The sequence below is a fragment of the Ricinus communis genome, chromosome 3 (assembly GCF_019578655.1).
Source record: "Ricinus communis isolate WT05 ecotype wild-type chromosome 3, ASM1957865v1, whole genome shotgun sequence".
Lineage (NCBI taxonomy): Eukaryota > Viridiplantae > Streptophyta > Magnoliopsida > Malpighiales > Euphorbiaceae > Ricinus > Ricinus communis.
The window spans coordinates 27038975-27064170 of record NC_063258.1 but is presented as its reverse complement, the minus strand read 5'-3'; the positions used below and the strand labels follow the sequence as shown (position 1 = coordinate 27064170).

General features: G+C 36.8%; 6 protein-coding genes across 9 annotated transcripts; 5 read left to right on the top strand and 1 right to left on the bottom strand.

The window, feature by feature from the left end:
- The first annotated feature begins 701 nt into the window (after positions 1-701).
- On the top strand, positions 702-2622 carry LOC8284802 (BURP domain-containing protein 3). Of its 2 annotated transcripts, XM_002514265.4 has the most exons (3): positions 703-1207; positions 1309-1414; positions 1612-2622. In XM_002514265.4, exons 1-3 carry the CDS (start codon positions 1169-1171, stop codon positions 2439-2441), a joined length of 975 nt encoding a protein of 324 aa, XP_002514311.1. In that variant the 5' UTR covers positions 703-1168; the 3' UTR covers positions 2442-2622. The 2 variants fall into 2 exon arrangements, with proteins under 2 accessions (XP_048228020.1, XP_002514311.1); XM_048372063.1 differs by having other exon boundaries at positions 702-1414.
- On the bottom strand, positions 2384-7598 carry LOC8284803 (kinesin-like protein KIN-13B). 2 transcript variants are annotated; one of them, XM_025156496.2, is made up of 14 exons: positions 6999-7598; positions 6698-6874; positions 6184-6384; positions 5985-6092; positions 5818-5895; positions 5650-5731; positions 5181-5340; positions 4801-5103; positions 4421-4639; positions 3852-4344; positions 3706-3771; positions 3457-3628; positions 2821-2857; positions 2384-2405 (listed from the first exon to the last, which is right to left on the bottom strand). In XM_025156496.2, the coding sequence occupies exons 1-14, from the start codon at positions 7107-7109 to the stop codon at positions 2399-2401; spliced, it is 2214 nt and encodes a 737-aa protein (XP_025012264.2). In that variant the 5' UTR covers positions 7110-7598; the 3' UTR covers positions 2384-2398. The 2 variants fall into 2 exon arrangements, with proteins under 2 accessions (XP_025012264.2, XP_015571784.2); XM_015716298.3 differs by lacking the exons at positions 2384-2405; positions 2821-2857 and adding an exon at positions 2995-3384 and having other exon boundaries at positions 6999-7597.
- A 1658-nt stretch (positions 7599-9256) lies between these two features.
- On the top strand, positions 9257-11775 carry LOC8284804. 2 transcript variants are annotated; one of them, XM_015716194.3, is made up of 6 exons: positions 9257-9429; positions 9578-9647; positions 9732-9837; positions 9971-10069; positions 10163-10300; positions 10374-11775. In XM_015716194.3, exons 1-6 carry the CDS (start codon positions 9357-9359, stop codon positions 11529-11531), a joined length of 1644 nt encoding a protein of 547 aa, XP_015571680.1. In that variant the 5' UTR covers positions 9257-9356; the 3' UTR covers positions 11532-11775. The 2 variants fall into 2 exon arrangements, with proteins under 2 accessions (XP_015571680.1, XP_002514313.1); XM_002514267.4 differs by having other exon boundaries at positions 9258-9492.
- A 399-nt stretch (positions 11776-12174) lies between these two features.
- LOC8284805 (PR domain zinc finger protein 2) lies at positions 12175-13793 on the top strand. Its single transcript, XM_015716157.3, has 2 exons — positions 12175-12610; positions 13289-13793. Exons 1-2 carry the CDS (start codon positions 12338-12340, stop codon positions 13481-13483), a joined length of 468 nt encoding a protein of 155 aa, XP_015571643.1. The 5' UTR covers positions 12175-12337; the 3' UTR covers positions 13484-13793.
- A 5755-nt stretch (positions 13794-19548) lies between these two features.
- On the top strand, positions 19549-23487 carry LOC8284809. Its single transcript, XM_002514272.4, has 6 exons — positions 19549-20024; positions 20155-20287; positions 20471-20574; positions 20830-20974; positions 21062-21211; positions 21448-23487. Exons 1-6 carry the CDS (start codon positions 19984-19986, stop codon positions 23062-23064), a joined length of 2190 nt encoding a protein of 729 aa, XP_002514318.2. The 5' UTR covers positions 19549-19983; the 3' UTR covers positions 23065-23487.
- Positions 23488-23638: 151 nt separating this feature from the next.
- LOC8284810 lies at positions 23639-25057 on the top strand. Its single transcript, XM_002514273.4, has one exon. The coding sequence runs from the start codon at positions 23901-23903 to the stop codon at positions 24789-24791; it is 891 nt and encodes a 296-aa protein (XP_002514319.2). The 5' UTR covers positions 23639-23900; the 3' UTR covers positions 24792-25057.
- The last annotated feature ends 139 nt before the right edge of the window (positions 25058-25196 follow it).

Genomic DNA, 25196 nt, shown 5'->3' with positions numbered 1-25196 from the left:
TAATGGCAGATGCTCAATATTTATTTTATTTAGTTGTTGCATTATGTAGGCTATAATATTAGTTGGACCCGCATTAGCTCACAAGTGGCAAAAACTAGGGATGAGAAGTCAAGATCACACCAAGCTGAGTATGTTGATGTTAATGGTTAGCAATCATGTTCTTTTTTTTTTTTTTTTCTTTCCTTAATTGTATTAGAGAACGACATGTCACCAATGATTTTGATCAGTCTAACTTTTCCACATTGGTCATCAAGATTGCCACCTGGTTTGTGCTGTTTGAGACATAGAAAGCTTCTTGTACTGATTAATTGTCTTACTTATTTTGGGTTGTCAAGTAAAAAAGCACAAATGGTACAGGGGTATAAAATTGTCTTTGAATTTCATAACCCCCTACTTATAATTCATAAAAATGTCTGTAGGCTATTGTCCTATACAAAGAGGTTTAAATATATTTGTAAGAGTTGGTTCAGTAACAGGTTTAAGTATGAAATGATTCTCTGGTCCTTAGTCACTGATGGGCTTAATATACATGCCCAAATTTCATCTCCTGAACGCGATATCTACAATAGATGGGCAACTTTTGGTAGAGGAGCCGATGGTGGGCTAGATTCAACTACCGGATTACCAGAAATAGCCTAATGGGAATATGATACCTCGACCCATTTAGCCAAACATCCTTCAAAAAAGAAAATAGATAAACAGCCTTCTTTCTATATCAACAATTCCATAGCACAAACACAATGAATGGGAATGATCCAAAAGTAAGTTATCATCTTATCTGATTTTAAATGAGCTCATAAATAACAATGTTGAATAGCATAACTTAGGCCATATCTGCCAGTGCTGGAGAGCATGAGGCCATGACCATCGCTTCGGCATCATTCATGACAAGTCTTTCAGCATTTTTTTTTACCTCTCTGTTTACAATCACTAAAACCACGATCACCTTAAAAACATCATTCTTAAATGATTTGTTTTCCCTTAATTCACTCTATTCAGTTGCATAATGCAGAAGTAGAATATTTACTTAACAACCTATGGTATTAATGGATTTTCCAAGGTCCCAAAGTCTATATTAGGCAGTGCATTTTGCCTTCTTTCCAAGTGTACTGCTACAAGTGTCGTTCTCTTCACTTCCCTCCTAAACTGCCGTTGAGTTTATTATTCAATGGAGTTTCATTTTCTCGTGGTTCTTTTCTTAACCTCGGTAAGTAATAACACGAACAGTAGCGTTATTATTCAATCAAGAGCATGTTGATACATGGTTTAGAAAATAGTAACCTGGTCTCGATGATCACTCTTTTGCAGCTTCAACTAGCCAAAACTCATGCTGTTACCTCCCAAGAGATCTATTGGCAGTCTATGTTGCCTACCACTCTGATGCCTAAAGTTCTTCATGATCTTTTGCCGTCTGGTGCAACTTCTGCCTCAAAACTCTTCTCCTTTCTCAATATGCTCTAACTCTCAATCTTATTTATTTCAATATGCAGAGAATTTCATATTATACAGCAAATATTCTCGTTTATGGTCATGATCTAATAAGTTTCTTAGTATGATCTAATAAGTTTCTTAGTACTTCTAACTAAATCTTATATCCACCACAACTGACAGAGCAGAAGAGTGATGCTAGCATGAATTTTGAAGATAGTGGTGTAGACGTAGACGTCGGCAACATAGTATCTGTGGATATTGGGAATGGAGTAACTGTGGATGTCGAGCCGCCATTCTTCAGTGGTGCAAGCCCATTCTTATTTAATTATGGCGCCTCTAGGGATGAACTCCATAGCAACCAAAATGTGACTCCCTTCTTCCTAGACAAGGACCTGCATCCCGGCACGAAAATGAACGTCTACTTCACCAAAATTGCAGCTGATGCTAAGTTTTTACCTCGCAAAGTTGCCAAGATTATACCCTTCTCCTCAAACAAGTTCTCAGAAATCATGCGCAAATTTTTAGTCAAGCCTAACTCAACAAAAGCTGAGATAATGAAAAAGACTATGGAAGAGTGCGAGGAGCCAGCATTTGAGGATGAGGACAAGTATTGTGCCACATCACTGGAAGCAATGGTAGATTTTAGCACTTCAAAGCTAGGAAAGGATGTTAGGGTTTTGGTCACGAAGGCTAATAAAGATGATACACTGCAGCAGGAATTTAGCATCACTCAGGGAGTCGAGATGGTAGGAGGCAAGTTAGTAGCATGTCATGCCAAAAACTACATTTACCCTGTATTCTACTGCCATGAAACACATATTACCAAAGCTTATATCGTTCCATTAATTGGAGATGATAAAACCAGAGTCCAGGCTGTAGCCATATGCCATACTGATACATCAAAGTGGAACCCAATGCACCTGGCTTTCCAGGTTCTTGATGTTAAACCTGGGACTGTTCCTATCTGTCACTTCCTACCAGAAAACCACATCATCTGGGTTACTGAATAATGAGATAACAAAACTGCACATGTAATTGTGCCTTCTTTCAGTGCTTTAAACTTAGTAGTGCTCACCATGTTTGGAGACTATGCCAGTTTGATTCTTGTACTACCTATGTTACAGGTGTTAATTAAAAAGACACCTATTTGTGTATCCAAAGTTTTTCAATGAAAATGTTATGATTTCATTAGTAGAAGTATCAAAAGATTATAAGTAAGAATTTCTACACAAAATGCCGTATGTTAGTAACACCATCAATTTTTTGCTAATGACCTGCTAAAGATTTGAGTTGGCCAAATAAAGCAGAGCTTAACAGCATTTGGATTATGCAAATTCACACATTGACTAAAAAAAGTAGCAGCAGAAAAGGGAAAGAAAATGAACTTACAATTCCAGTATATAGAAGTGTCTGCCAGACTGAAGATCTGCATAATGCAAAGGAATCAACTCAACTATTGCCTTGAGTGCACTCAAAGAAGACAAGAAATGCAGTTAGCACACATTCAATTTCGAGCTCCAACAACATAGAGGCAATCAAGTTAAATTATTGTGGCCACATCCACATAAAATAACCAGCAGCAGTTATAGCTTTTATATTTTAAAATGGCAACCAAACCAGGATAATTTCACTGTCAAAATGTCAATACATTATATTGCCAACAATAACCGGCAATCATGTCATACCTTAGGAACTCGAAACAGAATCTCTTCATAAACTGGACTACAGGCCTCACAGGTTTTACAAAAATAAGCTTATAAGAAGACAGGAGTCAGAATGGCTACTGACTTGATAATTAGGTAAAGACACCTCAAACCACCCACCCCACCAAACATTATATCCCTGCAACCAGATTTAGTTACAATGCAGTTAAACCGATCCACCATCAATGAAGAATTTGAATACAAAACTAAATCCCCCTTAGTGAAGAATTTGAGCCATCGTATCAACCCCCTGTCAGAATTCAGGCCTTGTAAGCTGATTACTTCACTTCCGTAAGCATTCTCCAAAATCAAAATCAATTACCATATGAGGATATCAAAACATTATGCTCATTCAGACGCCTTTGAAATTGAGCCAGACGAGTCTGTAGCTGTAGAATTCCTGCAGCCTTCTGTGAAAGAATAGCATTCAACTTAGAAATATAATTATCCAGTTGATTGCCTGGTTGGTCAGCTTCAACTAGCAAGTTCATCTCCTACATTAATCATAAGATTATATCAGAACCAATACTGGCAGACAAATGTAACAAACTGAAAAGAGATTGTTGCCAACCTCCCTAACAATGTCTATAGTCTCCTCCACTTGTTTACGGTGGGCAGACACGAGATCCTCTTCTTCCTACACAAACCATAGCAAAATTGAATTGGCACCTGGGCACCTATCAAAAGCCAACTCGAACATGTTTGGAGTATGATTACCTTCAACAGGGCATTAAGATCATCATCTGAATGTGAATTGTTCAATTTAACATCTGGAACTTCTCTCCATTTTGCTTGAGCAGCAGTTTGCTTATCCTCAAAACCTGAAACTTTGTAGGTTTCTAATTTTTTATTGTTTATACCTGATGGCTTTTCTTGCTCATAATCGTCATGAGTGTAATCAGAATCATCATCAGCAATGCCAATTTGACCACCTATCTGGCGCTTGTGATAATCTAAATACCCAGGCAAATGGCCCTGGCCCTCTCCCCTGCCACTTGGTATGCGATCCACATTAAAAGGGGGAGATGTTTCTCTTTCAATCTGTTTTGCCCATCCAAACCTGTTCCTTTCATTTGGAACATCTGTGATATTATTGTCAAATGTTGCTTCATTAGGTGAAACTGAAGGCAATGCAATTGAGTCTCTAACATTTGAAGAAGAAGACATTGGATCCCGTTTAGAAATGCTCCCTTTAGAAAGACTCTTCACCCTGGAACATCAATATTTATCAGAAATTTCTCGAGCAAGATTATTGATCACTTCTCTTATATTACAAATCTTTGTACCTATCAGCATATCTTAGTGTATTGAGAGTGTGTTCACATGATCCTGAACTCGGTGAAATACAAGATATCATTACAGTGCGTGAGTCACCAACAAATGAATCTCTTAAAACTTCAGTCAGCTTGCTCCCTCTAAAGGGAATATGACCTTGATCATTGTCAAGAGCTCTAATGCATTCTTTCAAAGCCAGCAAGCTCTTATTGATTTCAGCACCTTCCATTCTGTAATGATGTAAATGCAAATACTTCTGTTAGACCCCGAGAATTTTTTCAACATCCATATTTAATAAAGAACAACTATTCATATCCAATGCGTACTGCAGAATGTCTGAAGTAACAAAAGCAAACACCGAGAAAAGGAATATAATACAATCAAACATCACCTTGTCTGTTTATCATTATCAGTAGTATCCGCACCGCGCTCACTTCCAGCCAGATCTATAAAAGACAATTTCCCTACAAGTCGGGCAGGCTTTGTTTCAGAGCCATCCACTGATCTCTTGATGGCAAGCTGAAGTATAGCATGTGATCGGGAGGATTCCTCATTAGCACCAGTTGTACCAGTGCTTCTAGTGGCATTTCCTTTCTCAATGAACTCCCTGATTACCTCAACATCAGAAACTCTGTATTCCTGCAAACCCACAATGCATACTTGTTGTTTCCCATCCTCCCTCATGCAAAGTTTTCTGCAAGATATTGACTTTACTCAGACAAGCAACACATACTAAAGTCTGGTCAAAACCAATCAGTTTAATTAACTCACTTCCGATCATTGAGGAGATCAAAGAGCTTCCCTCCATATATCTCAAAAAAGCTGACAAACAATTGAAAACCTTGATTCCTATATGTGTGGTGCATCAATCTTAATATATCTTGGGATGCTTTGAGGGGCAGTGGTTGCATGGTATAAGTCTTTCCGCTCCCTGTGAGGAAAATAGGATCAACCCAAGTTTATTCAAAATAATAAACTGAGACAAAAAAAAAAAGAAAAAAGAAAAAAAAAAGGCAGATTAAAAGAGTCTAAGACATAGATTCTCTTTTTTTGTACCATCCTCCCAATATCTTTTCCTTTCTGTTTAGCTCAGAGTTTGAATATAGACCTGTATAGTTTCTGTCCCACCAAATGTATGAAAATGACTTCGGAAAATTAACTTAAAAATCTACAGTAGAGAAAATCGTTCCATAACTCAGAAAACCAACAGTGAAATATCATAGAAACTAAGACCACTTGCCTGTTTGCCCATATGCAAAGCAGGTTGCTTTGGTTTTATGGAAAATTAGAGGAACTACAGGCTCCACGGTCTCTGAGTACACCTATGGGAATGAAAAAGAAAAAAGAAATCTGGTGAAATCAAAGAAATCAGATTTGTGTTATGGACCAAGTCTCATCGCATACACACTTTTTCATTTGAAACACCTTCATTCAGCACCGCATCAAAAACAAATTCATGCTTCTCAACATATTCTGTTAGGTCAACCTGCAGAACATTGTAGATTAAAAAAAGCAAGAATCATTGCAATAATAAAATGTAATGTGCAACTATTAAAGAACAAAATATAAACGCACTTTGAGTTTAGTTTCATGAACTGTGAGAAAATTGGAATGTGGCTCTATGGTAATGATATCTTCCTCTTTCTTTGCTATTTCCTTTCTGTTTAATGGCCTCTTGCGAACCTACATGCAAAAATAATTGAAAAAATAATAATAATTACCCTATCATTTTATAAATTAGGAAAAAAGATTGCGTTGAATCAAATGAGCATACCACAACTTTAATTTTCGCAACAGTATTAGCTCTTTCTTTGTCTGCTGAGAAGCTTTTAAGAATGTTACTCTCAGGCAAACCTCGTGACCTGGTTGTCAATTTGTTGGCTGCAATGTTATAAGGTTCAGAGTCATCAAAACTTTTACCACGAGCAGCTTGCTGATTATGCGAGTATCCTTCATAGAGGCTGGAAACAGGGACCTAATGATCACATAGGTACAATAAACTATCAATATATAAACATACAAATTCAGTATTCGTAAGTGTTGATTGTTTCTACTTTCTCATTCAATTTGGCAGGCTATCAAACTAATTGGCCTAAATAATAGTCCAATGCAAATGCAAGAAATCTTATAGGCTGCAAATTATTTGGAATTTCAAAGTAAATCATCACGTCGCGATAATCATCAATTGGTACCGTCTGTTTATTTTGACATGCATTTTCTATTAGGCCATAATAAATGAATTATTTATTCAAAGTCAGATAGAATCTTGAAAAATAAAATCCTAGTACCTCCGACAAAAGCTCAGTATCGAAAGAATGAAGATCGAGTAAGCCAGGGCTAAATTCACTCGGTAACACGTAATCATCGGCATTCTTCCTTAAACTCGATGATCGCGAACAAACAGAAGGCGTTGACGTGTCCATTGACATCATGCTCCGGTTCATCCTCGAACCGTACCCGAAGTCCTGCACGTGTACCACAAGCCAAAAACAAATACAGAAAATGCGACGAGTTTTTAGGAAATGCAAAGAGATTTTATATTAACTGTATGTATGTAACTATCAAGTAGAAAAGAAAAGGAGATGGGACCTGGGAAGATGATTGGAACCATCTGCTATTGTCAAGGAAGTTATCGGAGTACTGACGCTGGTGATGAACTGTCGAATTGGATCTCGACGTCTGTCTCCCTACCACATTCATCTTCTTCTATTCAGAATTCCAAAAGAAAACCTTGCCGGTCGTACAGTATAATCAAAGCTATATGTGCATATAAATATATAAATAGAAAATCAAAGAGATTAAGACTGAGATATAAGCTTTTTTAAGAGAAGCAGTAATGGAGAGAGAATGGCGGTTGATTTTTTTTTTTTTTTAACTAGCAGTAGATTATAGAGAGAAATGATGATGTTTAAAACTTTGAAAGCAAAAACCCGGGGTGTGAAGAGGTAATCGCAGCGCGTGTTGTTCACCGGAATAGAGGTGGAGGACCGGGCGACTGGCGGGACCCAAGTGTTTCTTCGTACATAAGTGGAGAGATGGCGGTCTTTGCCTCTTTGGCCGTCCTTTTGACCTGCAATGATTTCAAAAAAAGTAGAATGCGAGCCACGCGCAGGGGTAAAATGACATAAATGCTGTCCCCATCACGCGCGCATGGCTTGTAATTGTGTGGAGTGAAAGTGGTTCAAGATTTTTTTGTTGGTTTGGTAAAGGTCTGAGGGGGCAATGGGCAGAGATGTTTTTGTTGCTCATCACGTCGTATTGAGGGAGGGGCAGTGTCCAGGGCCCACTTTCTGTGAATCGGGGACACTATTTTTCTAAAGCTATTTAATTTGTTAGCCGTTGGATTGTCATCCGCCGCTTCGCTTTGAAAAGGTTACAACGATTCACGATTGACATGTTGGGACGGTCGGGTTGGTCAAATATATGGTCCGTAGAGATGGAATATGCGTGATTTGATCGGATAAGGTCATGTTTAGACCATGACAATTTTCTTCAGTCACTAAAGGTGGGAAACTTGAATTTAAAATTTTTCATTATTCTTCCCATATAAAAACTTACTATTATCATTTCAGTAAATTGTCTCCAAAAGGATTACAAGGCAATGCTTAATCATTTCAGTTGAAAAAAAAATTAAAATTTTGTTAATTTTATACAATCTCTCTTCAAGATCTTCAAAATATAAATTCTAAAAGCTTATGCAATTTTTTATTTTAATGAAAGAAATTTGTTATAGTATTTTCTTTATATTATGATTATTTTAGATTTTATTGATTTGGTGTGTCTAAAAATAAAGAAACAGATACAAATTTATAAAATTTAAATTTATAATATTTTATTATTTATACAATTAATTAATTTTACGAGATCCATAAACTAGAAAGTACCTCATTTGAATCAAGGTCTAATGCATTTTATATGACATTTTACTATTTAATTTTATTAAAGCTTATCGCTAATGACATTAAAATTAAATTCTCTTTTTTTTTTTTTTTTATTAAAGCCTAATGCCCAGTGCCTCCATCCTAATGTGCTCTGCATGTTTTCTTCATGTCCTTAAATCTTTTTATTCAGTAACAAATGAGATAGAATTTGAGATTTTATTTAAATTATAATATGGGTTTACTATTATATTAAATATGTAGGTATTTATGTTTTTAAATTTGATCCAAACTTTAAATTAGTTTAATCTCTAAATCATATACATAAATATGTATGATTGACTATTTAACTTGAAAATAAAAAATTAGATATATTTTTAGGTCTGATGTAGATTTACAGTGATTTTTAAATATATTTTGTAATATTGATTTTTAATATTAAATTGAATGCTCTAGTTTGGGAGTGTGTAATTTTGTATTTTTTAGTAAGGAGTAAATTTTATCTTATTTATTATCGATTGTCAAAACTAAATACAATCAAATCTATGTATAATGATGTTTTATATAAGAATAATTTTTATATAATAATAAAAGATTACAATACTAATTTAGACTAGTTATAAATGAAATAAATCTTTATTAGAATAAGTTATATATATTTTTAAATTTTATTATGAATAATATTTTCCTATATAATAATATTTGATATATAATTTTAAAAATATAAATTATATTATTTTATTACAATATTTTTATTTTATAATTTTATTTAATATAATATATTTATTTATTTTATTATCATTTTTATTATTTTATTAAAAAAATTTAATATTAAATTCTAAAAAAATTTAATATCTAAATCTCTATTAAATTGCAATCTCATATAATTTAATATATATAAATACAAGAGAGAACGTAATTTTTTTTTTCTTTAAAATGAAAAGTTAGAAAGATCACTCGGTGTCCTAATTCCCCTAACTATCCGCGCCTTTTTTCTTTAAAACAAAACCCTCCTCCCTCCCAAAGTTCAAATTAACTCAAAAGTTTGCAGAGTAAGCTAAAGCACGTAATGGCACAAGCCGCTAGACTCAATCTTCGAATGCAAAAGGAGCTCAAGCTTCTCCTCTCCGACCCTCCTCCTGGTGCGTCCTTTCCCTTCCTCTCCCCCGACTTCGATTTATCCTCCTTGTCAACTATCCACGCCCGTAAGCTCTTTTTACATTTATTTACCAATTAAACATCAAAATCAATTGTATAAAATAATTTCATTTTCACTTGTTTGCCTGCCAGAGATCAAAGGGCCAGAAGGGACTGTATATGCTGAAGGGATTTTTACCATTAAGATTCAAATACCGGAAAGGTATAATTGCTCGATTAGGTTTTTCATTTTGGAGATTTGATTCATATGTTTAATTTTCATTGTATTGTGAGGGAATGTTTTTAGGTATCCATTTCAACCTCCAGGTGTGACATTTGCTACGCCAATCTATCATCCTAATATCGACAATGGAGGCCGAATTTGTCTTGACATTCTTAATCTTCCACCAAAGGTAACTTAAATGAAACTCCTACTTCTAGTTTAGTAAGAGGATAATTGTGTGAAATGGTCATTATGAATTGTGAACTTGTTTTCCTGTAATATATAATTTATTTATTCGAAGGCTCCTGCTCTTGTATATGCAGGGTGCATGGCAACCATCACTTAATATTTCTACTGTTCTAACAAGTATAGGATTGTTATTGAGTGAACCAAATCCTGATGATGGCCTAATGTGTGAAGCAGTGAGTAATATGCTCAAAGACTGATGAGGTTAGAATTACAAACTGGTAAACAAAGAAGTCTGTGTTTTCTAATATGCTTGGCGGAATGTGCAGAGCAGGGAATACAAATACAACAGACAGGCTTTTGACCAAAAAGCCCGAGCTATGACTGTAAAACATGCCGAGGCTGGAGTTACTGAGCACAGCTGCAGAACTCAGAGTGTTCAAATTGATCTAGATATTAGCACAGAGGTATTGCCAGTAGGTCTTCTTTTCAGTGTTCCCAAGAATGTGGTCCTTCAGAAGTTGTATTTTCTTAATGCAGGTGGAAGCTAAACAATCAGGAATAGAGTCAAAGCATGAAGTCAATCATTTTGTTTCTACTGATGATAGACCATGTCGGATCAGTCGGAAGCTGTCATTGGAGCCTTCAAGCTCAACTCCAAAAAGGGCTAGTGATGGAGAGGCAAATGGCACGACGAACCTCCTAAAACTCGGCTCAGAAAATATGAGGGCAGAAATTGAGAGAAGTGAGCTAAGGGACATACCTGGTAAGTGCAATTTGGGATTGGAGAAGCTATGCAGGAGTGGGACTATGAGGAACTCAACTCTTGAATTTTCTGTTCGCTTTGACAAAAGAGATGGTCATAATAACGAGAATGGAGACCCAAAACATTGGCATTCACTATCTAACGGACAATCTCTCCCTATGGCTACTTTAGGGTCGTTAGTGCTGCAGGGCGGCAGTCGTGATGCGCTACAGCATGAGAACCGTAATGGTAAATCAACAGAGTACAGCAAAATCACGAGTTCAGAAAAGCCGTGTCAGGTTAGACTATTCTCAGGATCTTTGGATGCATGCCAAACGAGTGATGGGAAGAATGACTATGTGCTTGTGACTCCTGCAGTGCAACCTTCCCAATCCCATTCTAATTCCTTACCTGGGGCCTTGACCATGCCTTTGTCTATTAACCACGATGAATCAAAGACATTTCAGGATTCTGTGCATAAAGTGGGAAAAAATGCCTGTGTTGATGCAGAACGGAAGAAGGCATTTTCAATTTGCAGGAAGCTTTCTTTGAGCTCTAAAGCTATGTCAGAGAGACGGGGAAGGGAAGGGAAGGAGAATGTTTTACCAACACACAATTTAAGATTTTCAAGTCAAACACTAGAAAGGAAGACTAAAATCGGTCAGGAACTGTCCTTGGGTCCTCTAACTCAATTACAGGGTTGCAGTGGAGATATCAGCCAATTGCTCTTGCATTCAAGGGAATTCCCTAATGAATCTCAGAGGCAGCGGCCCAATCAGCATCGTGACGGAAAACTTGCTTGGGGGATTAGAGAAAGGGAAGAAGAATCACCAGTAGTTGAATCAGTGATAGTGCTAGATAGTGAAGACAGTGAGGAGGAAAACAATGGATTAATAAGGTCGAAACTGCCATTAGTGCGGAGGCGCATAGGAAAAAGAAAAACTCAAGCTTGATTGCAGAAAGGCCTCCTAGTCAGGTCTTTGGTGCGAACTTGAACCAATATTATGTTTCTTTTTCAGTCAATGGAGTTATGGCTCCTGATTGCCTCTAAAAGCGCCAGGATGTAAAAACAATGCTTGGAAATTGCAAAATATCGACACGGGCTGCTTATGCTTGCTGATTGCATTTTTCTTGATCTTATTCGCGCAACATTTTAGATGAATAAATGAAGTACTCATGGTGGTTGTTAATGTATTACTTTGAATCGTAAAGAGTCTCATTATTTTATTTTTATGTAAGAAATTGGGCACATGCTTGCTGCCTTTTTTGACCCATTGTGTGTCAATTGGCACACTATTGAAGTGACAACAAAAGCAAGAACTACAATTTTGCGTCCGCGAGTGAAAATCTATGAGATAAGGGCGCTTTTCGTTCATGATTCATAATTCATATAAGAAATACAAAACCCTTTTTAGAGAGTCAGCATGTACAATTGTACAAGTATAATAAATAATAACGATATATAACAATATAAATAATAATAACGATGGTGCCAGTGTTTTATGATTTATGGATTTTGGAATCCAAAGACGGCGATTAACTTAGCCCAGCCCACTTAAAAGATCCATATGCATAGGAGCCACCAGAAAAACCAGATGGGGATAGAAATGCGGTTGTGGACTGCGTAGAGTGAGAGACAAAGAGAGGCGGTTGGTGTTTGATTTCTGTTTTCTGTCACGAAGCTCTTTCAATCAGGGAATCGAAGAAGAAAGAAATTGAAGAAGAGCAACAAGGATATTGTTAAAAATTAACAGAAATTATGGGGTCTGTCTGCCTCTCCATAAACTCGACTTCGAAACCCTTACTGGGCCCTCCTACATCTGCAGCCGCCGCTTCTACAACATCATCATCCTCCTCTCCGTCATCGAGCTGCCGCTGTTCTCTTGTTTCTTTCACGCCGATGTTCGGTTCTGGACGCCTGATTTCTACTAGTAACAGTAATCGTAAGAGCAGCAGACAACAAAAGCAAGTGGTTTGTATGGCTCCTGATGAAGAAAAATTAACTCGCCGTAATCCTCTCGATTTCCCTATTGTATGTTTCACTCTCTTTATATTTTCTCTTTTAATTACTATATTCGAGATCTTTGCTTGCTGAAACTGAGCTTTTCTAATTACTCCTTTTTCAATGTAAAATCTAATTATATTAAAAGAAAAAGGGAAATAAACTAGTTTCTTAGGTAGATAATTAGAATTCAGAGACTTTGGCCATACTAAAATTCATTGATAAGTTTATTGACCATTGTTGACCTATTACAGATTTTGAATTTAGAACCAAATATCTAGAGAAACAAATCTATAGTATTATTATGTCACATATTTAGGTTTCACGAGCTCATTGGTCTAATATATTCTTATATAGTTCATGCTCATTTAGGCATCAAATCACTGGTTGGGTGTTTTCCATTTTGTAAAAGTGCCTTTTTTTTTTATCCTCTTCATAGTCCCTAATCTCTTGATGGCAATCATGTCTGTACTATTCCTACTGGAAAAGTTCATAACAAATACCTCCTTGTTTCTACTGTCCTTAAGATGCTAATTGCTATGGCTATTTGTAAAGGCCTTTTTGGGTACTTGTCATGAGAATATTAGAGTAACAAATAGATATAACATAAATTCTTTAGAGATGTCTTGTTTGTGAGAATTAGCTGTAGTAGTAGTAGTAGTAGGCAGATTCTTTCTAATGTAATGATGTGTTATGGTTCCATGGCAGGAATGGGAAAGGCCCAAGCCTGGGCGCAGACCTGATATATTTCCACAGTTCAGCCCTATGAAAACACCAATACCACCCCCATTACCATATGATCCTCCTGAAGAAGATGAAGAAGAAGATGAAGAAAAAAAGAAAGAGGAAGAGGAGGAAGATCCTGAAAAAGAAGAGGATCCAGACAAGCCAGACAAGCAGTAATGTTTTGCAGTCAGGGAGTCTCAAACTTCTATTTTGCTCTTTATTTATCCACTATGTTCTTTATTAGTTACATCTAGCTTTTAGTGGTGATGATAGAAAGATGGATGAATGGAAATAATCATCGTCCAGAAAGAGTTTTGTCATGGCTTGTGTGGTATCCCAGTTTGAGCTGAAGGGAGTTCTTGCAAACCTGGGACTTATTGAAGGTTATAGTGCGATTAGTAGGATTTTCTTCATTTCTTTTTTGGTTGGAATTTGAGTATTGAGTAATGCATTTAATTAGTAAATTCCATTTTGATTTTCTGGTTTTTGTGAGCTTCTGATTTGAAAGATTGTACATATGCTATTCTAAATTGTCAGTGCGCAGAGAAACTTGGAAGTCATTCTCCCTGAGTTTTAACCTTACTCCAAAACCCAAATCCTGAGCCGTTGGAAAAAATTCTTCCGTTAAGCCCCAGAAGAGCAACTTGTTCTCGAAAACCATCCTGCGTCTGGAGGCGATTTAATTTCTGCTCTATGCACACTGCAATTGGGATTCTATACACCAAATTCACGGGGAGTAGGGGTGGTGCCATCCACAGCTGAAGTGTAATGTGATATTTTCACCGACTTTTTTTCTTCTTCTTTTGTGTTCTCGAAACAACAGCAGTCACCAGTCACCACTTCCAGCCTCCAGCGATGTCTAGAATCATTAGGTTTATGCATAGTTCCATTTAGTCCAGGAAACAGTGCATTTGCTGGACGATCAAAATTCTGCCAAAGGAACCTGTCCTGCTGCAGTGCTGTTTCATCAGAATTCACTTCTCTTAGTACAAGATTCCCAGCTTCCCACAAAGTGGCAGTCTCATTCCTCGACACTATTGTTCGGAATGCGATAGAGTATGATGGACAACCCTTTCACTCCTTCCTTCACTAGCTTTAAGTGAGAACCCTAGAAGGAAAGAGTCAAAAATTGGATCCCCATAGCTGCAAGCCAAACATCTCATTCCGGTTGTGGTAGCTTGCAGTACGCCAACGCGAAGAGCTGCCTTGCCTAACGTCTTGAAAAGAGAACAATGAATTAATCCAATCATTACATACGTAAAAAAAACAGAAAAAGACCAAAGTTTTTTCCACAAGACATTCTCAGTAGAGCTTATTTATGTATCTTTTCTCTCTTCTGTAATAAATGGGTCAATTCACATCTCTTTTTATGTTTTGAAGATCACAGTGTAAAGAGTAAAACACTGCTTAGAATGCCACCACATTTAGTGGCGACCCATTTAGTTTACAAGTCATCGGTTGAACCAACCCTAACTAATTAATTTTCACTTTATACATAGATATGAATATTAATGGTATCATCATCATTATTCTATTTCTTCAAATTTTGGATTGTTCCCTCTAAATTGTGCTGCAGATGTGTATGTACGCTGGTAACATAAGAATATGGACTGTTAGGTCTGAATAACTGTATGAAGACCGACAGTTAGAGAACTCAAAACTGAATGCTCCACACCTTCCCCTCTCTCTGTATATCAAATCGATTCAAGATTACATCCCCGTTATGTTTCTTGGTCTTCTCACACACAACAGCCATGGTATGTGACGTTATCATCTTTCTGTTCCTTTTTGGTATTAGAACTCCTAATTTTATGAAGAGTAATTAACACTTTCTTTCTTTTATATTTCGGGCGCATGCAGTCTCTCACTGCTGTGATGCTACGGTCAGTGGTGAGGCTATTGACATCGCTAATAACTGAGCCTGCTTCTTCAGTCTCCACCTTATTATTTTACAGTGAACTTCTTCCTCAGAATATCGTCTTGGAAAGGTTAGTTCGGCAAGAACTGCTTGATGATGAAAATTATCTGTTCCATTTCCTAATCAACTTCTTGAGATGTTTCTGGTAGATAAACATTATACTGAGTATAACCGTACAAGATGATGTACACTCAGTACCAAGATTTCTTCTCCTTTATCCATGAAAGAGATCATAACCAGTACGTTTTGTTTTGTGTTTCCTTGCTTTCTTGCTATTACTCTATTATTCATCAATCACTTTCAGTTTTAATCCTATTAATTTTTTGTATGCTAATACCAAGATCCAATTTCGAGGAATTTTTATACACATTAGAGATATACATGCCACTAACGCAGATTTATTTATTTAAAGCGAATAAATATGTAAGTTTAATTTTACGCTGTTAACATTTGTATAATTTTAGTTGTCTTTATAATTTTTGTAAAGTCTTCAATTTGAGCTTCTAAAGTTTTAGTTTGCGGGTTGTGCATAAATTGGCTTAGGGAGGCTGAAGGGGAATTCAGCCCTCTACATATAATGGTGCTTGACCAGAATTCAGTTTATAAATATATATACACTTATGCTTGTATTAAAACTCAACAACAATCATTTCTTTTTAAAAAGGAGAAGAGAATTAATCTACTGTTATTTATTAAGAAAGGGTCAGTTTAGCCCTGGAGATACTCCCAAAAGATCCAATTTATTCCAAAATCAGTTTTTCTGATCCAATTTTCCTAAAATTTTCTATCAATTTTATAGGGTGTCGTGTATGAGTAAAATTTCATTAACATATATAACTTATTAAGTATGGAATTTATCTTTATGTTTTGATAATCCAAATACCATGTAAATTAATCAAAAAAAATAAAAGACACCAACTATCTTTTAAAGTTTTCTCTTTTTTTTTTTCCAAAACCATTTTCTTTCAGGAAGAAAGATAAATCCATTCATCAGAAAAGATTACAAACCAATCAAGTTATCCAGCCACAACATTTGGGCTGATAAATTTGAGCTAAAAGACTCACACTCTAGGGCTTTCTTGGCCAATCCATAGGCCACCCAATTTGCTATCCTAGGGACATATTTAAAAGAGTAACAATGATTCTCTCCGCATCTTCAATTATGGCATTAACATTTTGGGAAAGGTTTAGTTATACCGGTAACATCATCTATAATAGCTTTAGCATCGCCTTCAAAGATCACTTGATGGAGGCCCCTGTCTCTTGCAACTTTGACAGCCATGCATAGAGCCATAGCTTCCAGCATTGCACCGTTCGTTATAAAAGGCAAGCGTTTAGTGTAAGAGAAGATTACATTTCCTGTCCATGATCTAGCAACAAGGTTATAGGCACCTCTACTTTCCCAAACTGCTACAGCCCCATCAAAGTTTATTTTTATCGTTGGATGAGTATGGGAATCCATTAGCACACCTCCATTTGTCTGTTTGTGGAGAGGTCATTATCTCATGCTATCAAGGAAGGAGCATAGCAACTGCGAACTTGTGCTAGGAAGGATGAAGTTCGAGTAATCACATCCATCGGCTCCCAAAGTTTATTGTGAAAACGCAGTTCATTCCTCACCTTCCACAAAAGCCACTGTAGACAACATATATATGTAATATACTCCTCCACCACGTGGCTATCCATCTGTCTCAACCCGCAAATGAGATTTCTCCAGTTCTCTGCCATCGATGAATCAGTTAAGCCCTCAGACCTAATCCCCACGTGAGAGGCAAGCCAGACCGCTCTGGTTCTACTACAAAGGAAAAAAAAAAAAAGATGAGTCGGGGATTCAGGCCTACCACATAAGCAACAAGCATCATCCGCTCTTTCGACCCTTTCCTTTAGAATGGTTCCTGTGGGAAGGCTATTCAGCAATACTTTCCACATAAAAATAAGTACCTTAGCTGGAAGATTAACTTTCCACAAATTTTTCCATACTCCCGCATCTTGAAGCTCTTTTTAGATGGTTGTTCTGCTGGACGTCTTCCTAATGCTTAACTTCCTCGCGGCTATTGATTAAATTTTAGAAGGACAATAATATTTTTAAAACGCACAACCCTCAATTGGGACTTCGGCTGACCATCACTGCCGGCAATGGGAGAAGGAACAAATTGTTGAAGGCTTTAGCTAAGTAGTATTGGGCTAAGTTACTATTAATTGATAATTTTAGTGTAATTGGGAGGAAAGCTAATTCTGGGGTCAATTGGATACTCATAAATAGCTCATGGGTAAAATCGCCCTTTAGCCAATTAAAAGGAAAACACAACAACTAATTCTCGTTTGGTGCAGGATTGCAAGAGTTTAGCTGTTTTGCAAGCAATGATGCACTTTGCTATTCTCCAATACTATTTTCAAAGTTATTACAAGTGATGCCTAAAATATCATAAACAAAGAAAAACAACCGAATCGGTTATGCACAAAAATATTATTATATTTAAGAGTCAAGAATTATGTATCAATTGCATAGATACTGATTTTATACGGTCCTTTTAAATTATTTGTTAAGATTTATATACATGATTTTACAGTAATTTTCTTAACTTACATTAATTTTTCAATAAAACAAGTTTTGGTGCGAGTCCAATCGACATAAAACTTTCCCAGACAAATATTTATTGAAATGATTAAAGAAAAAAAAAGATATCAATGGACAAATTCAGATGAAATCAATAAACGACACCTCAAATAAGATCGAGTGGGCAGGAATAATTTAAAGAGCGGTACCTTAAACGAGAAGGTTAGTTAGGTTTAAAAAGACAAAAGAGATGGTTAGCTGCACAATTCCGCTAATTGTGCGTAGGTGATTTGTTCAAGAGGCAGAAACATAATGGCTAATGTTGGCCAAGTTAGTTGCTTTTTCTTTTCCTAGTCAAAATGATTATTGATTAAAACAAATTATATATTGATACCCATGTGCAAATTTAATAAGTAGAGAGACAATTTCTTAATTCGAATAACATAATTATAACTTGTTAATAATTTATTTTAAATCTAAATATATATTAATTTAAGTATTTGAATAATTTAGAAAAATAAAATTTAATTTTTTTGCATAACGTTGGACTGGAGAATCATCTAGTCAATATCAATACCAAAAAGGGGAGTCATGCTGTCTATCTATTGGCGTTGGAAGTGGTTGTTTGAGAGTTTAAACTCCATTATCTAAAGAAAGATTTTTTGATCTCCACCTTCACAATTAAAGATAAGCTTTAGTTGAAACAAAAGGTTAGATTGCGATGATGCTGACAAGGAAGTGCACATGTTTTCATCTTTCTCAATTTCTTGCTTAGGCTAAACCCACTCAGCCATTTTGCTTGTCAGTTTTGTTGCATTTTTAATATTTACTCTTTTTGTTAGCATAATAAGTTTTCCCTTAAAGTTAATATGTTCACAAATTGTATTGCTATATTTAATATAATATTCAATCTAATTTTGATTTTGATTCCTATTAAACTTGGAGCTTTTAATGCTCTCCTTTGAGTGGAGTAATAGCCGGATCGAAGTTCAAAACTACACGATATTACCACAAGGTGCAAAATGTCCTAATTTTTAGAGATTTTGGTGTCCAGCCATGTTCATACATTTCATTTCATTCTTTCTAAACCTTCTTTCCTCATAATATGGTAAGACATTGAATTAGTACAGAAATGGAGTAGAAAAAAAATAAAAATTTACCCATCAAATGTCATAAATATTTGTTGTAATAATTTTTCTATATGTAATTTTAATTATAAAATATAAGTAGATCATCAAGACTCTGACTGACCCACTTTTTATTCAGTTGAAGTCCATTGAATCTGTTTTCAGTACTTTCTGTTGTTTTCATAAGGGTTGATAAACTTTGGTTGATTAAATTAAATATGAAGTGTCAAAATCTATTAATAAAAAGTTACATATTTTTTTGGGTACATACAATAGCTTAATTAATCACTAACACCTATCCACTATAGACTTAAAAAGAAATGGACCAACTTGTGTTACTGTGAGTGTGATACATTAACTAATAATAGCAAATCCAACCTCAAATTCCATTTGCAGCAAATAATATCTTATGATATATGGAACAAAATGGAAGTCGGACCAGAAAAAGGAAAAGAAATATTAGAATCCGACCCATATTTTCGCGAAAAGAATTCCATATTCTCTAAAAAAACATTTTAAGAAAAAAACATCAGCAGACAAAAGATAATAATAAATTACCGTTACAACCGCCGCTGCATCTTATTCTGCCTGAGATAATGCAGTCCAGCTCAGCAAAACTCCACTTCATCCACGATCGATTTCTCACCGTCAACTACCTGACCCCGACAACCGAAAATTCACGATTTCATCAAACGGTCAGGATCATCAAGTTCACTAATCCCGCTGTCTGCGGGTTACCCAAATTACCCCTGGAAACGTAACGTTAAAATGATGGACAATCATAAAATACAAAATCGGGGTCATTTTCGTAAAAAAAGAAAAAGAACAATTAAGCTCACATGTTTAACTAAATTAATGGAAAAGAAAAAAGAAAAAAAGAGTCATTTAAAAATTGTCTAAAGAGCGCACACGATTAGTCTCCCACTGACACCACTTCCTGGCACTCCCAAAAAAAAAAAAAGCTCTATTGTTTTACTCTCTCTCGTTAATGGCGGATTTGGGACTCTGTTAGTTTGTTTCAAAGTTTACATTCTTAATATTCCAAATAAGGGACGGTCTTTAGGAAATCTTGAAGATGCTGGACGGGATTCTTGGCCGAGGTTTTGCATCAAAATGGTAAAAAGAATATGTGTTCTTGTGGTTTTTCTTTTTTCTTTTAGATTTGAGGATTTTGATAGGTTTACTTGCCAAACCTTCTTCTTAAAAATGCTAATAACACTTAGGATGTGTTTGGTTGTGTTTGTAGTAAGTCATTGATTAAAATGACAAAGAGTCGGATCGATGTTATAAGGAGAAAGAGAAATGCTACTTTGAAGTTTTTAAAGAAAGATATGGCTGATCTGCTTTCTAATGGACTCGATATCAACGCTTATGGAAGGGTATTCTTTTTTTTAATTTTTGTTTTTTTGTATATTTTGCTTTCATTGTCTGATCTGATATTTAATCAGATTGATTTTATGTTTAGTATGGGATATATCTTTTTGTCTGCTTGTAAAAAAGATTCAATTTAAGATTTTAAACAAGTGGCCCTGATTGTGTGAGGTGGTTATGTATTGGAACAGGCAGATGGACTCTTAGCTGAATTGACATTGTCATCTTGCTATGATTTTGTTGAGAAATCTGGTGATTTTGTGTTGAAGCATCTTTCTATCATGCAAAAGATCAGGTATTGCTGATGTCTCTTTTCTCATTTAATTTAACTTAATATTCACATTTTGTTAATGATTTGAGAAGGAGATAATTGCTTTACATGGGAACAACTTTTTGTTTGCCTTGTTAATGCATCATGTCTGAAAATTTAGTACTTGCACAATGTAGGTTGGCTGAGAGTTGTTGATAGATTTAGATATAATACAACATGCTTTAAGTTCTCGTAAACAAGTTATAATTGATATCTCTCTTGATCCACTGTCATCCCCAGACACTGCCCTGAGGACTGTAGGGAGGCTGTATCATCCCTAATGTTTGCAGCTGCTAGATTTTCTGATTTGCCAGAGTTACGTGATCTTAGGGATGTATTTTATGAGAGATATGGGAGCTCCTTGGAACTGTTTGCAAATCAAGAGGTAAATTTTGACAAAGCCACGCTTAGTGTAGACCTAATATCTGCAATTTCTTCTCTTTCACTAACTACCTGAATTGTCCATGAATAGTTTGTTGGGAATTTGTCTTCAAAGCCATCTACAACAGAGAAGAAAGTTCAACTAATGCATGAAATAGCATCAGAATTCAGAATTGCATGGGACTCCAGGGCATTTGAACAGAGGGCATCTAAGGATTCTAAACCCTCTGCATCTGCACAGGTTTGTTCCTCTATTTCTTTTGCTTTTTCCCAGGGTGTCACTGTCTGCCCTGTATGGGTGAATGTTTAGGGTCATGAGCTAATCCTGGAATTTGCTTAGGTTAAAGGCATGGTGATATTCTACTATTTCTGAAAAGGAGTTCTCATTTTCTCCCATTTGTTGTCTTTTGGGTTTGTGGTGTGAGGGGTGGTTGGAGATTGGTTGCGATCTCTTTCTTATATATGATTATTTTGCAGGGCCAACCTAAAATCTATGGGCCTTCATACACTCATGATGATAAATACAATTCAATCAATGGCAAAGACACTGTTCCGAAAGTAAAACATGATGTTTTGCCGAAAGAAAGGCTTGAGCATGCTAATGATGGGTACAGATTGTTCAGCGAAAAAGAGAGCAATGTCTCAAAAAGAAATGGTTTCGATTCTCAATCTGGATATGAAGTCCCCAGCAATGAATACAAGCTACTAAATGTTAGGGAAGAACCAATTCAGAATAGGGACACCCATGATAGTGTGTTCCAAGGAAGGCAAGAAGTCATTGTGGAGAAGCATGAATCACAGAAGGGGGATATTACCTCAAAAACTGTTAGAAATGGGTTCAATTCTCAATCCAGATATGAAGTCCCCAGCAACAGATACCAACCACTGAATGTTAGAGAACAACCCAATCTGAAAAGGGATAACCATGATAGTTTGTTCCAAGGAAGGCAAGAAGTAGTGGAGAAGCGTGAACCATGGAAGGAGGATGCATCCCGTAGAACTGTTAGATCAGGCAGTTCATCTCAGAGGAAAAGAACAGAAAGTGTTGATGGTGGATATAATATGTTTGATGGTAGGGAGAACGCTGTACCTAAACAAGATGATGAAGGCACTTTAACTCATGGAAAGCCAGAAACTTTTTCTGGTTATACAGGATTATGGTCAAAGGGTGATGGTAAAGATTCAGTGGCTGGTTATCATCGCGGACCTTATGGTGGCCAATACAATGCAGCCAACCCAGCAACAGATGTTCAAGAGGAATCAAGCAAGTTAAATCCCTGCTGCAATAATGCCATCCCCCCTCCTTACACAAAACCTAATTCTAAACTGAAGGATGGGAAATATGGAGGCAATTTAGGATCTTCAGTTTCAGGTGCTGATGTGTATGTAGACCCAAAAGATCCTTCAAGGAACAACAGAGTCTATGCTACTAATAGATCAGAGAAAATTCTACAAGAAGCATATTATTTTGACCATGAAAGGCAGAGTGTTGGAACCACAAGAGCAAATGGTAATGGGCATGAGAACGATAATAAGCACAAGGATGATGCTATTAGTAATCCGATTCCAAAACCTAGATCTTCAAGACGGAAGCATTCAAGATCACATGCTGGCCATGATGATGTTGGCAATTTGGAGGGCACAGGAGTTGTGAAGAGGAGATCAAGAAGCAGGAGAAGGGATGACTCGAGGCGAGGCTTGCAGGTTTTGTTTGATGATGATCCACATTATAATGATGAAGAGGAAAGGATTATAGATAAACTGCTGATTCATTATAGTAAGAAACCATCGGCCGGTGAACCTGGAAGGGTCAGAAGAAAGTCCAAAAGTCATCAGGCAGATGACCAAGGCATTGAAGATAGGTCCCCACAGCACAGCAGCAAAGATGGGGCTGATGAAATCTTGGAGATGCTTCCACCACCCCGATCAATTTCCCTCCCGCGTGAACAAACAGCTCCATCTGAGGCAACAAAAGTGTTTACTCGTGCTGCTTCTTTCCAGCCAGATGGGTCAAACCCAGCTAAGCATGTGCATCCCAAGTTACCTGATTATGATGACTTGGCTGCTCGGTTTGCAGCTTTGAAAGGGAGGTAAATCCTTTGACCAGCCAGTATCAGCATCCTTCTTGTTCATCACAATGAGTGCACTGGAATATATCATCTTACATTTTTTCCATAAGCGAGTCCAATACTGATTTGCAAGAAGAGAGACTTGTCATGTTTCAATCAGCAATGGCTGAAATACTTGCTATAGGTGTGGCCTTGCGAAGAAATGCAATTTAACAGTAAATTCAAGCATGGCACTTGTGGGTTTGTACTTGTAATATCACTTCAATTTCCAAAGCTTTAGGGTGTAAAATTTGTGTTGTGCATGTAACTTCAAATGACAAAGATGCTACATGGTTGATTGATACAAATTGAGATAAAAGATTAATCATACTAGAATGTGATACCACTTGATAATACTAATTACCAGCTGTATTTTTCCCTTCTCTTTATTGGATATTAAGTTTTTACATTTTATTCTCTTTGGTTTAGGAATTTCTTTATCCAATTGTGTGTTTATTTTATTATTATTTGAAGACTAGCTGGAGAGAAAATTTTGATGCCTTGACCTCACTGGCGTTGCAGTAATTTTCTTACTTTTGTACGCAGACATTGTGATGATGGTAGTAATGTTTGTGAAATGACAGAAATGACCTTAAATGTCAGATGCTGCATTAGTCAGAACAAAAAAGCCTTTACATTCCCCATGCCCGGTACCTCTCAAAGATTCTGTTTCCTTCTCCTTTCCTTGTCAAAGGTAAAGGACTGTTTCCCGCCAAAGTAACTTCTTACCCTCTATTTCACTGCCCCTCAGTCTCACCCCAGTGGTAGGCACCACAAAGAGAGACTGAAACGGAGAGAGAGAGAGAGAGAGAGATTAGAGAAATGAAGGAGGCATCCAAGGTGATAATGGGAGCTACACTGGTGATGGTGGTGAGCCTTGCTATAGTGCTAGGCTTGGTTTTGGTGCTACTAGCTGAGCTCTATTGTACTCTCTTACTTCGTAGGCGCCAGCTCCTTATCACCTCCTCCAATCCTACCACCACCACTGCCACAGCCACCATCATCTCCGCGTCTCCGGCCGCTAACGCTTCCTCACCAGAGCACTCACTACCTCAAAATCATTCAGCTTCTCCTCACAGCTACTATGCACCAGGGATTCTTCAGGCCCCAAGAAGCCTCTTCTTCCCTGCAGCTTCTTACAAAGAAAACAAGGCAGCAGAAACAAAGAACCAACTCTCCCAACTTCATCACATTCTTGATGTCCATACTCAAGAATTAAATACAAGTCCCCAAAGAATCGGTCTTGTAAAAACTTCACCTTCATCAACTTCGTTAGCGACTTTACCTCACCAGATTCGAGAAATCCCAATTCAAATTAGCAGCGCTAATGCTAATGACAAAGCTTGCATTGGGGGTGTTGGAGAGTCTTTTGTTTATATATCAAATCCCATTTATGACAATGACGCAAGCAGGCCAAGTAGGGTGGAGACTCCATTTGAAACTCCTGATTCATCGCCATCAAGACTGGAAACAGGTGGCTCTTCTTCTTCTTCTTCTTCAGGTGAAGAGGAGATAGCTCAACCATCACCATCTAGTCCACGTTCACTTCCCCTCACACCTCCATTGACTCCAATGAAGAAGCTACCAGCAGAGGCATGTTCAGTTTCTTTAAGAGATGCAAGGTCTTTAGGCACTTCGGGCAGTGATTCTGTGAGTATTAATGGTTTGTCATCCTCATCCTCAGGATCTCCATGCACATCTCCTTCATGGTGAATGTTTCATGAAACCTTTTGAGAAGGGTGTCTTGTGAATATAGGGAAAGATGGAGAGTTTTGTGTCCAGAGCTCATAACAACTTTCTTTGCAGGCGTGGCCATGGCTGGCTCGCTCAGGCCAAGTGAAATCAGTACTCTGTTTTTTTTCCTTGTATTTTACTTTGCAGAACTGCCCCCTTTTCTCTTTTCTTATTTATTTTTTTCCTTTATCCATTTCCATTTACTTGTATTGGTATGTTTGGAATGTAGTTTGCACTTCTCTTTAGCATTGGTGGAATTGGACTTGTTTAGGGATTATGAAGATGTGCATGTGATGTGAGAAGAGGAGAGGCATGATTAAAATACTAAAAAACAAGAAACAAACTCAGTTTTTGAGGGACCTCGAAAGCTGAAATCAGTGCATT

Bases quoted from the DNA above. Each gene is read 5' to 3' on its own strand.
- LOC8284809 (XM_002514272.4), top strand. From the start codon at position 19,984: ATGCTGGACGGGATTCTTGGCCGAGGTTTTGCATCAAAATG. The intron at 20,025-20,154 runs GTAAAAAGAATA...TTGTGTTTGTAG, and splicing joins CGAGGTTTTGCATCAAAATG to TAAGTCATTGATTAAAATGA. The intron at 20,288-20,470 runs GTATTCTTTTTT...GTATTGGAACAG, and splicing joins ATATCAACGCTTATGGAAGG to GCAGATGGACTCTTAGCTGA.
- LOC8284802 (XM_048372063.1), top strand. From the start codon at position 1,252: ATGTTGATACATGGTTTAGAAAATAGTAACCTGGTCTCGATGATCACT. The intron at 1,415-1,611 runs GTGCAACTTCTG...CACAACTGACAG, and splicing joins TCATGATCTTTTGCCGTCTG to AGCAGAAGAGTGATGCTAGC.
- LOC8284804 (XM_002514267.4), top strand. From the start codon at position 9,357: ATGGCACAAGCCGCTAGACTCAATCTTCGAATGCAAAAGGAGCTCAAG. The intron at 9,648-9,731 runs GTATAATTGCTC...GAATGTTTTTAG, and splicing joins AAGATTCAAATACCGGAAAG to GTATCCATTTCAACCTCCAG. The intron at 10,070-10,162 runs GTGAGTAATATG...CGGAATGTGCAG, and splicing joins ATGGCCTAATGTGTGAAGCA to AGCAGGGAATACAAATACAA.
- LOC8284803 (XM_025156496.2), bottom strand. From the start codon at position 7,109: ATGAATGTGGTAGGGAGACAGACGTCGAGATCCAATTCGACAGTTCAT. The intron at 5,732-5,817 runs GTGTGTATGCGA...TCATTCCCATAG, and splicing joins AAGGTGTTTCAAATGAAAAA to GTGTACTCAGAGACCGTGGA. The intron at 5,341-5,649 runs GCAAGTGGTCTT...TTTTCCTCACAG, and splicing joins CTTTGCATATGGGCAAACAG to GGAGCGGAAAGACTTATACC.
- LOC8284805 (XM_015716157.3), top strand. From the start codon at position 12,338: ATGGGGTCTGTCTGCCTCTCCATAAACTCGACTTCGAAACCCTTACTG. The intron at 12,611-13,288 runs GTATGTTTCACT...GTTCCATGGCAG, and splicing joins ATCCTCTCGATTTCCCTATT to GAATGGGAAAGGCCCAAGCC.
- LOC8284810 (XM_002514273.4), top strand. From the start codon at position 23,901: ATGAAGGAGGCATCCAAGGTGATAATGGGAGCTACACTGGTGATGGTG.